The sequence below is a fragment of the Dendrobium catenatum genome, unplaced genomic scaffold (assembly GCF_001605985.2).
Source record: "Dendrobium catenatum unplaced genomic scaffold, ASM160598v2 fragScaff_scaffold_970, whole genome shotgun sequence".
Classification (NCBI taxonomy): domain Eukaryota; kingdom Viridiplantae; phylum Streptophyta; class Magnoliopsida; order Asparagales; family Orchidaceae; genus Dendrobium; species Dendrobium catenatum.
The window spans coordinates 784,640-797,022 of NW_021319432.1; the positions used below are offsets into that span (position 1 = coordinate 784,640).

The following is a 12,383-nucleotide window of genomic DNA, read 5'->3' on the forward strand; positions in this document are numbered from 1 at the left end:
CCACCCACCAAGTATGCTCACCTCAAATTCAATTTCAGAACTAAACATCAGCTCATAATGAGCTACACCTCCACTTGATATTAATGAGCTGGCACCACTAGAATTCCAACAACCAATGACCAAACCGAAAACAGCCAAGGCCCACCCGAAATCAGCAAACAGCCCAATGGACAAGATGGACCCCAAAACCAGCAAACCCAAGGTAAGCATAACCCAAACCTTTTCCTACCATGATCATTGGATTTACCACCATCATTGGATAGCTTAAAAATAAAACAAAAAATATAAAATATAACTAATATTGTTCAAAACAAAAATAATGCAAAAATCTAAATGCATCAAAATAAGTTTAAATTAATGTTGTGGGGCTGTTTGTATTCCCCTCTCGTGCCTATATATAGAGATGTTTTGTGTATGTTTAAGATGTGTTATGTGATTGATTTTTGGAAATGTAAACCTGCGGGTTTTATTGGAAAACCTTGCGAGCTTGTTCCATTCTCCTTCTCATCTCCCCAGGAAATCTTGCGAGCTCTTTCTGCCCTTCGTCTTGGCTTCTAATCTCTTTCGTCTCTCCGCAAGTTTACACCCCACCTGTATCCTTCTTCTCAAAGTAAGCAATTTTAGGGTGTCATGTTTGAGTCAAATATGTAAGAGTCTTTGTTTGTAAGTCCTTTTATTATATAAAGTTGTGTTTTATAGTATTTGTGTTCTTTTAAGCATTTTATGTCTTTATTTTGTTCCTAGAAGAGTTTGGTTTTTGTGATAAAAAATTTGGGGTCCTCTCCCAAATTTTTGATTGCATTATAATTTGAACATAAAAACGATAAAAAAAAAAATTTCTGATTTGAAACTATTCTATTTATATTGATTGATGTGTTTCATGCCAAAATAAATTGAGTTTAAGTTAATTCAAGTAATTTTAATTAATTTTATTTTTATAACATAAGCTCATGAAGTTCTAAGTATATCAGAAGCTTCAATCATTCTTTTTTTTTTTTTTCGCTCAATTTTTTCTAGTGAAATATTTTTTTTGGACCGCTAATAGTTGTGTATGCATCTATGTTTGACCTTGAAAGTGTAAGGCCTCTATGGGCTCGAGGAGTAACTAAATATTGGGATTTTGATTTTAACACTTGTTGGGTAGGCCCGAAGGAGCTAACATTCACATTGTGAGAGTTACAGGTTGTACTAAGATTACCTATTTTTCTTCTTCACTATGAGGAATGCATACCTCATGATGAGGAGCTCTTTTGTAGGTTGCACTCTACAGATGGGAACATACAAGGCTGATTAATATTGCAGCTAGTTTGTCCAGAAATTGAGTCATTATCGTCGAACTTATAGGAATGCAAGATATCGATGGGAGCTCTAGCTCCGATTCCTATCAACATCCAGTTCCACAGATTTTTACTGGAAGGCAGCCTATCTGGGCATACTATATTGTTAAGTGATCCTTTCGAGCTAAACATGCCATTTAGCAGCAATTTGTTAGAAGAAACTGCCGAGTCATCCTCATCAATCAGACGTTAATCTGCAACAGTTCCAGGTATGTATGAAGATTTCTTTTTAGTAAGCTCTTTGGCTACTTGGTTATGCACTTTTATGATCCCTACTAGAGAAAGGTTCGTATGATCTAGTGCTTTATTAGCAGCTAGTCAAATTTCTAATGGCGAGCACTTTTCTCTAGCTCCTATAATGATTCCAGAACATACAAAGTTCTTTTAACTATTTCCAATGTTGCTTCACTTGAGTTATGAGAGAGATTATTTTGTTCTTGGCATTACATATATGCATGGATTATCTTCATATTCAGGGGGGAGCTTTTACCTGCTTGGAATTTTCACCCTACTTCTTTGAGAAAGGGTGCCCATTGTCATGCAACTATCACTTGCATCATCCACTCAAGAGCAAGAGCATATTTGCCTTTTTTTTTTTTTTTTTTTGCATTTGGTGGACCAATTCTCACTAGTACATTAGCCAGACAATCAATTTATCCCATAACATGAGATAAGTTGATCTTATTAGTGGGCTTGATCATCGGGGTAGATGCACACTGCTTAATGTCTGATGATCTTTGAGAGTTGCATAGTTCTTCACCAGCACAAAACTAAGTTGGTTATGCTATTGTTTTGGTTGGTCAATTATTGTTCACCTTGATGCATGCTCCACAAACATTTTGGATGTAGCATTGGACAATATTAACTCACTATTTCTTGACTGTAATCAAAATTATTTAAATGTCACCCATTTCTCGACATGGGATATGTTGATTCATCTGGGATGTTGAAAAGATATTGGAAGGATACCTATATTGCATAAATACATCACATGTTGAAAAGATACTGTAGTCCTCTTCTTCAATTGTGCTTTCTTTGATGACAATCTTGTTCACCATGAACTATGTTGCTACCCTTTTTTTCACTTCATTAGCACGACTTCATCCTTTTAGCCACTGGTAAATATTGCTCTTAACAAGTAGCACTGACACATCCTCTACTCGCTAGACCTCCAACTTGTCAGCAGCAAACCTATCACATGATAGCCTTTTTTTCTAAATTGTTGACTAAATCACTTGATCTCCTCTCCTCAACCTTCATCAACTTTCTTAACTTTGACAATGACCTAATTGCATGTCAACATCTCTCCAATTTTTGATATGTACCGTTAAAATTTATCTTCTCTATCCCTTCTACTCTTCCTCTCTATCTCACAATCTCTCTTCCTTATTCTAATGTGTTATATATACCTTTTTCTCTGTCTCTCCCTCCCGTTCTCCCTCTCTCTCTCTCTAATGTGAAACATAAATGGATTTGCAGGAATTTAATAAAAAGTTTTTAAGCTCTCTAATTATAAAATTAATGTTTCACAAGATTAGATTCTAGGATTTCTTAGTTGTTGTTATGCTTTGGCATGCAGTTACAAGCAAGATTAGAAGGGCAATTTAAAATAACAATAAGATTATAGTAAGGCTAGATGCATAAGTAACAAAAATCCACCGTTTAACAAATAGAAATTTTCACCTGTAGTTCCCCTCACTTTCACTCTTGCAGTTGTTTTAACGGGAGAGTAATATCAACAAACTTAAAGATGCCACCAAAAGACACAAGACACCTATAGTATAGCCCTATGAAAACCTTGTAGGAGGGGAAAGAGTCAGTGGATGTTGAATAACTCCCCATTGTCCAGAGATTTGGTTCTCTTTGATGGCGGTCGTCAAAGTAAAAAGAATCCGGTCGACGTAGTCGTCGACAGTGTGGTTGATCTCCAAGTTGAGGTTGAAGAAGGAAGACCGGAGAATATCTACTCGTCCTTGAAGATCATACACGAATACGTGCTCGTGCTCAGGATCGGCCATTCATGGATAGTGAAGCCAAAGGGATTGGTTATCTTCTTCCTTGAAGATGTAACAAGCATGAGAGTGAGGTGTATGGGAGAAGGGAGAACCTTGGGGTGGTCGGTCGAAACTAGAGAAGGGATAAGTTAATTTCAGATTGCTGAAATTAAAAGTAGATGATTGATTAGAGATATTAATAGTAGAAAAACAAAAAGGGAAAGAAGGGAGTGAGGCGGCTAATTACTCCTTTAATTGGAGTCCGTAATGAGGAGGGAAATAATTAGGAGAGAGAAAGAGAGGGGGGCCAGCCAAAGGAGGAGAGGGGAACGTGTCCACATATAATGTATGTGGATCCAAGCATTAAATGTTGATTTGGGAATTAAATATGAATTTTAATTTTAGATTTGGAGAGATTGAGGGATTTCCTAAAATAGATTTGTTTTAATTTGGAAAGTATTTGAAATTCAAATTCATTTAAATTTAAATTAATGGATCTTCCAAATTAGAAGCTCTAAATTAGGAAAGCATTAATATGAAGATGGGAAAATAGAAGCATGGGGATTGGGTTTAACATGGCTGGCAGCTAGGGTTGACTAAGGAGAGGCCGGTGGCTAGTGAGGGACCGGTTTGGGTGATTTGGGTGGAGAAGCGGACGGTGGGGGAAATTTGGGGAAAGTGGGCCGGCGGTTGGGGTTGGGAAAGGGCTTAACGGGTGGGTTTGGGTGGAGGGAAGGCGTTTTGGCCAGAATTTGGATGTGGGAATGTGGGTTGCCGGCGATATAGGGAGGAGGAAGGGAGGATAAGAAATAGAACAGATACGAATCGCGAGCTCGCCTCTATCGGCGGCTGACGGGTATTGCTTGGCCCTCTCCTAGGGTTCTCTCTTTTCTCAAGAGCTCACAAAAAAAAGTAACAAGTGCTGAAATTTTATTCATCAAACATTAACCTCATACAATAGTGAAGACCTCTATATATAGGCCTTAAAATAAAAAGAGATGCAAAGACTAAAACGCCCTTTGGTCTACATCATGATGGGTACAATGGTAAAGACTAAGACACAAAATAAAATAATACATAAAATGCTTCATAAATAAAGACTCATAATCGTAGTCATTGATCTACGATTCCTCCGATGATAAACGCGTCGGAATCTCCTGCTGATGTCCGCATCACTCTCTCTATTTATATATGTAGAGAGAGAGAGAGATTGGGGAAAATTTTATCATGAATTTGAACGATTCACCACAACAACTCATCCTCAACACAACTCCTTGCGTAGGTATAATATACTACCTTTTAATTCTCTAAAATCCCATTTGTAATCCATTTGGTATAAAGAGCAAAATTCTTACGCGTTTTTCTTTTTACAACAATTAAAACTTTTAAGTGACACTTGCGACTTAACGAGTAAGTCATATGCTTGCTTTTTAATACAACAAGAAATAGATTATCTTACAAATCTCTCGTATAGGTACCCCATGCATGTGTTTCTTAGCATGATAGTTTTTGAAGACCCTTGACTGTGGTGTTACATATATCATGAACATATTACATGATGTGGTGTGCAAGTATAGCGCTACCCTAGATACTCTAAAGGGGGAAGATGTCAAGAGGTTACCAAAATTTTCCAATGTGATTGAAATGAACACTAGTGTAAAATTATATAAAAAAATAAAATACAAAAAGCACTCCAAATGTTATACATGTGTCAAAGAAATTGGAAAAAAATCATAAATGGATACGAGCAGAACTTGTATGGAGCTTTGCAGCTTTCCTTCAAGCTCAAACAGAACTTTTTTTATTGCCTTTATAACTCTATGAACTATGAGTTAAAAATAGTTGGAAATGATTTAGCCATTGCCTATATTTATAGGTGGGAAAGATTTTATGCAAAGCCCACCAGAGCAAAATATAAAATATTGCAAATAAATAGTGTATATTTGAAACATGTAATGAATTCTAACTGCAAAAATTGCAATTGAATCCACAACTAAGAATCTATAAGCGAATATAATGTGAACATCAATGCTCTAAATGAAAAGAATGTGTGCATTTTTATGACAATGTATTTACGCAAACGTACCAAAAGACTTACATGTCATCAAAATGTGCACTCATTCTCCAAACAAATCAACCAGTGTACATGTGCTTTGAAGCCTTTGATAAACATACAATTGTATAAACATAAAATCCAAAAATACTATGTGGACTAAAATAAGGCAAACTAAATTGTGTCATGCTTGGAGAACCATTCGTCCGTTTCAAAAAGTAAAAAGTCATTTTGAATTAATAAAACTCTCATTCAAGCTCGAATCTACTATCATATTGTTGTATGCATGTTCTCTGGTGGGTTGCCTTGATGTCATAGTTTTGAGTCTGGAAGACAATATACCTTGACAACATTGGGCGTGATGATGATATAGGAAAACATATTTTGTACTAATAAGAAGAGAGGTGCATATAGAAGTAATATAATCATAATATATTAGAATAATAGAAGAAAAATTGAACTTTATTCATTATTGTAACTTTAAATAACAGAATAACATCAAAATAGAGCTACTGCAAGCAAAAGAGACATAAAAGAAACAAATATAGAAATGAAGCTGCCCAACCTTCAAAATTAAACATATAAATGACCTACTATAAAACATGTCCTATGATTGGTAGATATACTCTTGTGGTGCTAGTCCACTTAATGCTCTGACAGTACTTTCTTAAAAAGAGGTAACAGCGAATGAGTTTGATAAATCAGGCATAACAAGTAATTCCTATCTATTAAAGCATAAACAAAAAAATGAATGAGGCATGTAGTATAACCAATCAAATTGTTAGTAGTAATCGATAATTAATGTATCAATATAACAATAACACATATCATTGTTCTTACAACGAGTTCTAGCATGCTAATCTTACAAACATATATGTCAAACTATTACAAATGCAGTATCAATCAAATATTTATACTTGCAATTACGTTAGGTACCATCATACCTCAGTATGACTTATTAGTCATTTATTGTGTTCAATTCATATTTGTTTACACATACATATTGATATATTCATAGATATCTATATTTAGTTTTGTCAAGCACCTTGCACCAGGAAAGTAAACACCACCTCAGAGAAATACAATAATTTTCTATAGTATCATCACTCTTTTGGCTCGTTGATCCAGCTAGCTATTATCCAACAGGGTTCTACTGACCTATATAAAAGCATACAGTGCCTATACTTTTACAAGATTCAATATGTTTTATATAGTCAATATGACAATTTCAAATTGCATAACTAATATGATTTACATTAGGAGTATCATTTATTACACTTAATAGAATTTATATGTATGAATTAAATTATCAACATTAAGAAACTTATTAAATGGATAATAGCTCATCCATCAATAAATCAAGATGAAATTGCATCTAATGCATGATACTTCCATTATGGACAATAAGTAAAATCTATGAAAATACGTAATAACAAATAAGATTGAAAGCAGGTTTGATAATGCTCCTAACAAGAAATAATACATTTATCTCTTTAAAAATAACAACTACTACAATTAATATGAAAATTCATCTTCAATTGAGGTTCCACTAATATGCACCAAGTGAAAACTAAATCAAATGCCCTACATAACAAATTTTGAAATTATTATTATGACTATAAGCATGAATCAAACTTTTAATAACAAAAGACCTAATTTGCCCAACATGACTGTGTTTATGCTGTAAGTAAAGCATTGAAAGTCATTAGGTAAACCTAAATAGAATATTTTTCTAAAAGTTACTCTAATCTAAGTCACCGAACTATGCCATAAAAACTTTAAAAAAAAATAATCTCTCCAACTTTATCATTTTAAAATAAGAAAAGGTTTCTTGAAATCAAAGAAAATGTCATAAACTAAATTAATAAAAGTATTGATCAAGAAGATAACTTGGTTTAAAAAATTTAAAGCTAATAAATATGCTTTCATCGCATAGTTGAAGGCGAAGAAGAAGAGAAGGAATTAGGATTTATGAAGGAGAGTTTTTTTTTTCTTATGTCGGCGTTAGATCAAAGGAGGAAGGCTAAGAACTTTCTCTGATGGCTATTACGAGGGAGAAGAGATAAAGAGTGATCAGAAAGGAGAGATTCAACTGCTATTGTAAAAGAGAAGTGAAATATAGATGCCCTAGGTTTCCTTTGCCATAGATAAATGTGTGTGAAATAGGAGTTGTAGGTGGGAAAATCAAGCATAAATCATGGTTGCAACTAGTCTAGCAGTGCTAAGCAAGATTGCATGAAGGGGTTGGTCAACAGCATGCACAAGAGGGGGTCAATCCAATTCATCACGTGAAAGGAGGGGTTTATCGCATTTAAGATAGATACCTATACCAAGGCTTCATTATGGTATTACATGCTATTCCCCTTAAAAAAAATTGGCCTCCAAATTTGTACCTTCTAGAATAGTTGTAGGTACTTTGCGGTCATCTTTTCATCAATATCCCATGATGATTCACATCTTGACTGCTTTTTGCTAAAATACTGATAATAGGAATAGATCTAGACGAAGGTGTGAAATTTCATGTTCTTTTTTGGTATCTCTTCGTAACTCCTATTTTCTTGAATCAATAGTGGCTCGAATTGATTAATTGATTAATATGAGGACGCATCTCTATGTATACCCCCATCGATCTCATGGACTTATCTCTATGTTTTCTCTCAAATCTTATGCTAGTAAGGGTGTATCGTGTGTCCTATGTCCCGGTGGGTTTGGCATAAAATGGCACCAATAAATTGTAGTTATGACCGAATGCTCTTGATTGGGTGGTTTTACAGCGAAATGATTATTAAATTATGACCATGATCAAAATCCGAAATTTCCCTAATGGCTCCTTCCCTTGAGTGATAAATCATAAAGTGCACTTGATAGGACACCCTCTATTTGCTCAAAATGATATAAAAGTTTTCCTTTAAGCAAACATGGGATCTTAATCCCAAGTTTATAAGGCTCTTTAACCTAGACTAAATAGACTAAAATCTACAACAAATGGGAGCAATGGAACAATGATATCTTAATTGGGTTCATCATCATTACTCCCACCATTCTCTAAAATAATGATGATATATTTTTTCCCTTTAAAATCAAAATTGTTATTATAACTAAGCATTTAGTGTTTATTGACTACTCTTACTCAAAAGTTTTCTCCTGTGACCTGAAGGGATAGTTAACCATTAAAACTTGCATTTATGGGAAACCTCAAACTAAGTCATAAAATCCTCGCAAAATTTAGGTGACATATCAAAGTAATATCTTATATGGTATTAAAATATGCTCTTTGAAAATTTGACCAGTAATGACTTCCACCTAAGCTTCTAGCAAAAATATTCAAATCCCAAAATTATTTTGGAAGGTCTTAACTAAATAGAGTAGTTTGTTAGTTTTGATATTCTCAACTGGCAATTTATGATGGAAAAACTTCATTCCAGAAATAGTTGATGCCAGGCATATAGATTCAACACTTGTTGAGATCTGATTGTATGTAGCTTCTTTGATGTGGGCGCATTTATTTAGATTCTATACTTGTTTTAAATTTTACTTTGCTCCACCATATAGTCAAGCGAGGGTCAATTGCATTTGTGTGACACGGTTGCGACTTTTGCACCTTTCAGGGTGCTTGGTGCTCGAAAGTATGAGCTTCGAGTATGATTGTTGGAAAATTCTTGAGGTCAAAGTCCTCAACGAGATACTTTATAGGCTAGTAGTAGTTGTAGTAGTAGAGATAATATCATTATTGAGAGAAGAATCAAAAGTGCCCCTTGACTCTTATGAAAGATCAAAATAGTCCGCTCCCAATTATATTAAAGGATCATTTTTCTCTCTCATCTCCTTAAAAGAGAATCAAAATAGTCCCATCATGATATTATTTTGATTCTTTTTTAAAAACTTGAGGGATCAAAATGGTATTTTAATATAGTTGAGGACCATTTTGGTCCTTCATAAAAAGTCAAGTGACCATTTTGATCCTTTTATCTATCATTGTTATTTTCTTCTACCTTTTTATCCTTGTCATCATCATTATAGATTTTTGCTTGTCATTTTCAATGTAATTATTTTTTTCTTTAATGCAGATGGATGGAGCGAAGAGCAAATAAGGGAAAAAGAAGCCACTTCTTCGATTAAAGTGTGAACTGGAAAATTGTCTACACGTTATGCTGAAGTACCTTTGGGGGCGTATAAATTTGGACTTTCTCGATATATAAAGTCTTCTCATGCTTTGGCAGATTGAACAGGCGGTCCACACTACGACAACTTTTGGTTTCTGGGGAGATGCCATTTGAGTTCACCTATTTTGTCTGTTGATGTAGAGATTGTTCCACTCGATGAAATAGGCAATGGAAAATTTCTGGAAGTGTATGGAGTGGGAACCACAAAACATTTTCATTCATTATTTTTCATGGGAAAATATTAGGATTTGGGCTATAGGCATAACGAGGGTAATTTCATCCAAAAGTAAATTTCAGACTTATTCTCCAAATAAATGATCAACTGGGATATTTGTGTGATCTATGTGAATCATCTTCAATTTCTTGCTAGTATAATAATCATCATATTGCTTGCATTAAAAAATCTTAATTATAATTGTCCTGCATCATCTACAATGTCAATTAATGAACGGGGAATTTTCCTTTCATCCAGCAAGAAGTTTAATCTTGGTTTAGATTTTCATACTCTCGCTTCTTCTGTACCTTTCTACAGTAGCATCCACTAAAGAACATGCTCTATATGCAGTATCGGAAACTGAGGAAACTACAGCGGAAATCCTACACTCACTACTTTTATGAAGCAACTGTGGGTGCTGGCCTTCCAATAATCCGCACTTTGCAGGGACTTCTAGAAACTGGCGACAAGATTTTGCAGATCGAGGGCATTTTCAGGTTAGTTGCTTTGTTAAAATGAGTTTTTGTGCTAGTAAGAATTCCTCTTAGTTTGTCCATGTAAAAAAACACCAAGCAGAAATCCTAGTCAGGGCAAAATCTTGGCACAGTGCGTTTTTTTTAAAGCAGTAGTATCTTATTTTTCTTTTTCTTTTTTTATTTTATTTTATGTTGTTATAGTGGGACTTTGAGTTACATCTTCAACAACTTTAAGGGGACAAGAACTTTTAGTGACGTGGTGAGTGAAGCTAAAAAGGCTGGATATACGGAGCCTGACCCAAGGGATGATCTATCAGGAAGTGATGTTGCCAGAAAGGTAAAATACATAAAAATATATTATTTGTATGTCTGGTCTGTTCCTCATCATTTTGATAGCACACCTTCCATCTTTTGTTTTTTGGCTGAAGCGCTGTGATTGCAGGTTATAATTCTAGCTAGAGAATCGAATTTAAAGCTGGAGCTTTCTGATATTCCTGTTCAGAGCCTTGTACCAGAACAATTAAGGGTAAGATCAAAAATATTGCTTCATGGTGTTAACTGGGACACGCAATATTTCTGAACATTTCTGCCAAGTTGCAGGCTTGTTCATCTGCTGAAGAATTCTTGCAAAAACTACCAAATTTTGATGATGACTTTTCAAAGGAACAAAATGATGCAGAGGCTAAAGGAGAAGTGAGTTCTATTTCAAATAATTCTTGTCCTCTGCCAACTTAACCAAGTTGAGCATAGAGCTGTTTAAAAAATTGAAATTTGAAGCATGCTCTGATTTTATTTTAGTCAATTTTGAGTTTGCCCAAACTTGCTTGAATATGGATCAAATCAAATAAAAAAAATGCGAATTTTTATAAAATGTATGGTGCAGCAATCAAGAAAACTTGACTGGAAATGATATCAATTTTGAATTGAGTTTGAATAGAGAAAGAATTAATGGTTTCTATTTCGAATCAGTCAAATTCTGACAAACTTGACTTTGTATCATCTCTTGTTACACATAAGTGGCAATCAAGAAAAAACTAACCTGTTCCTGTTTATTTGTAGGTATTGAGATATGTCGGAGTCGTGGATGTTGTTAATAACAAAGGTGTTGTGGAGCTCAGGAGATACAAGAAAGAGCACCCTTTTGCACAGCTCTGTGGATCAGATAACATCATAGCCTTCACCACTCAGAGGTATAAAGATCAGCCATTGATCATCCGTGGCCCTGGAGCTGGCGCTGAGGTCACAGCTGGTGGTGTTTTCAGTGACATCTTGAGGTTGGCATCTTATCTTGGCGCACCATCTTGATTTATATTGTCTAACATGCAAGTAATTCATTCAGTTCTTCATCTATGGATTGCTATTTTCAGTAACAATCATTTGTGATGGTAGAACATGTTAATTAGTATCAGATATCTATTCTCTGTAGTATTTTGGTGAAGAATATAACTGCTGTATGATTAAACCTTAACTGTTCAATCAATGATTTTGTTTCATGGCAACATTGTTCGCCCAATCGAAAGATAAAGAGTAAAGTTTGAGGACATTAGAACGATGTGATATTTGATGTCACCTTAAACAAATTATCTCTAGTTTGCTCGGATCAAAGGTACCTCCGTTTGATCGATGGTTGGGGACGCTCTTCTACTATGATCTTTGGCTTATAAACCTTAGATATTTAGAGATGTATTTATTTAAGATTGAGGTTGCAGCTTACTGTCAAGTGATTGGTGATAGAAAAACAATAAGAGATTTATCTCATTTCATGTATGAACTGTAACGACTCACGATATATCTTATTAGTATCGTAGAGTATCATAGAATTAAACATAACATTCATAATTTTAATATCTAATACTTTGCATATTATATAATCCAATCACTGAACAATACATTTTTTGAACAAACTAAATGGAAGCATTTAAATAATTCCAATTATATCACACAAAACACATAGGTCCACTAAGAAAATTAAAATACATTATTACAATTTTACAGGTTACATGCCTCGTCAGAAGATATCACAAACATTGCTAAATAGAAAACTTAAATATTCCATAACTTGCCTAATCAGTTTCAATTTTTACTTGCCTTTTTTTTTGTAACAGTCAGTATAAAAATTGATGAGTTATGAGGCTTATAAAGTTAT

General features: G+C 34.5%; 1 protein-coding gene across 1 annotated transcript in view; it reads left to right on the forward strand.

The window, feature by feature from the left end:
* LOC110111250 (bifunctional aspartokinase/homoserine dehydrogenase 1, chloroplastic) overlaps positions 1-11,789 on the forward strand; it is a 76,838-nt gene extending 65,049 nt beyond the window's left edge. Inside the window, exons 15-19 of the mRNA XM_020843027.2 lie at positions 10,113-10,258; positions 10,439-10,574; positions 10,680-10,763; positions 10,838-10,930; positions 11,297-11,789. Coding sequence (XP_020698686.1) covers positions 10,113-10,258; positions 10,439-10,574; positions 10,680-10,763; positions 10,838-10,930; positions 11,297-11,542 — 705 coding nt within the window. The 3' untranslated portion in view covers positions 11,543-11,789. The remainder of the gene's footprint in view (positions 1-10,112; positions 10,259-10,438; positions 10,575-10,679; positions 10,764-10,837; positions 10,931-11,296) is intronic.
* The last annotated feature ends 594 nt before the right edge of the window (positions 11,790-12,383 follow it).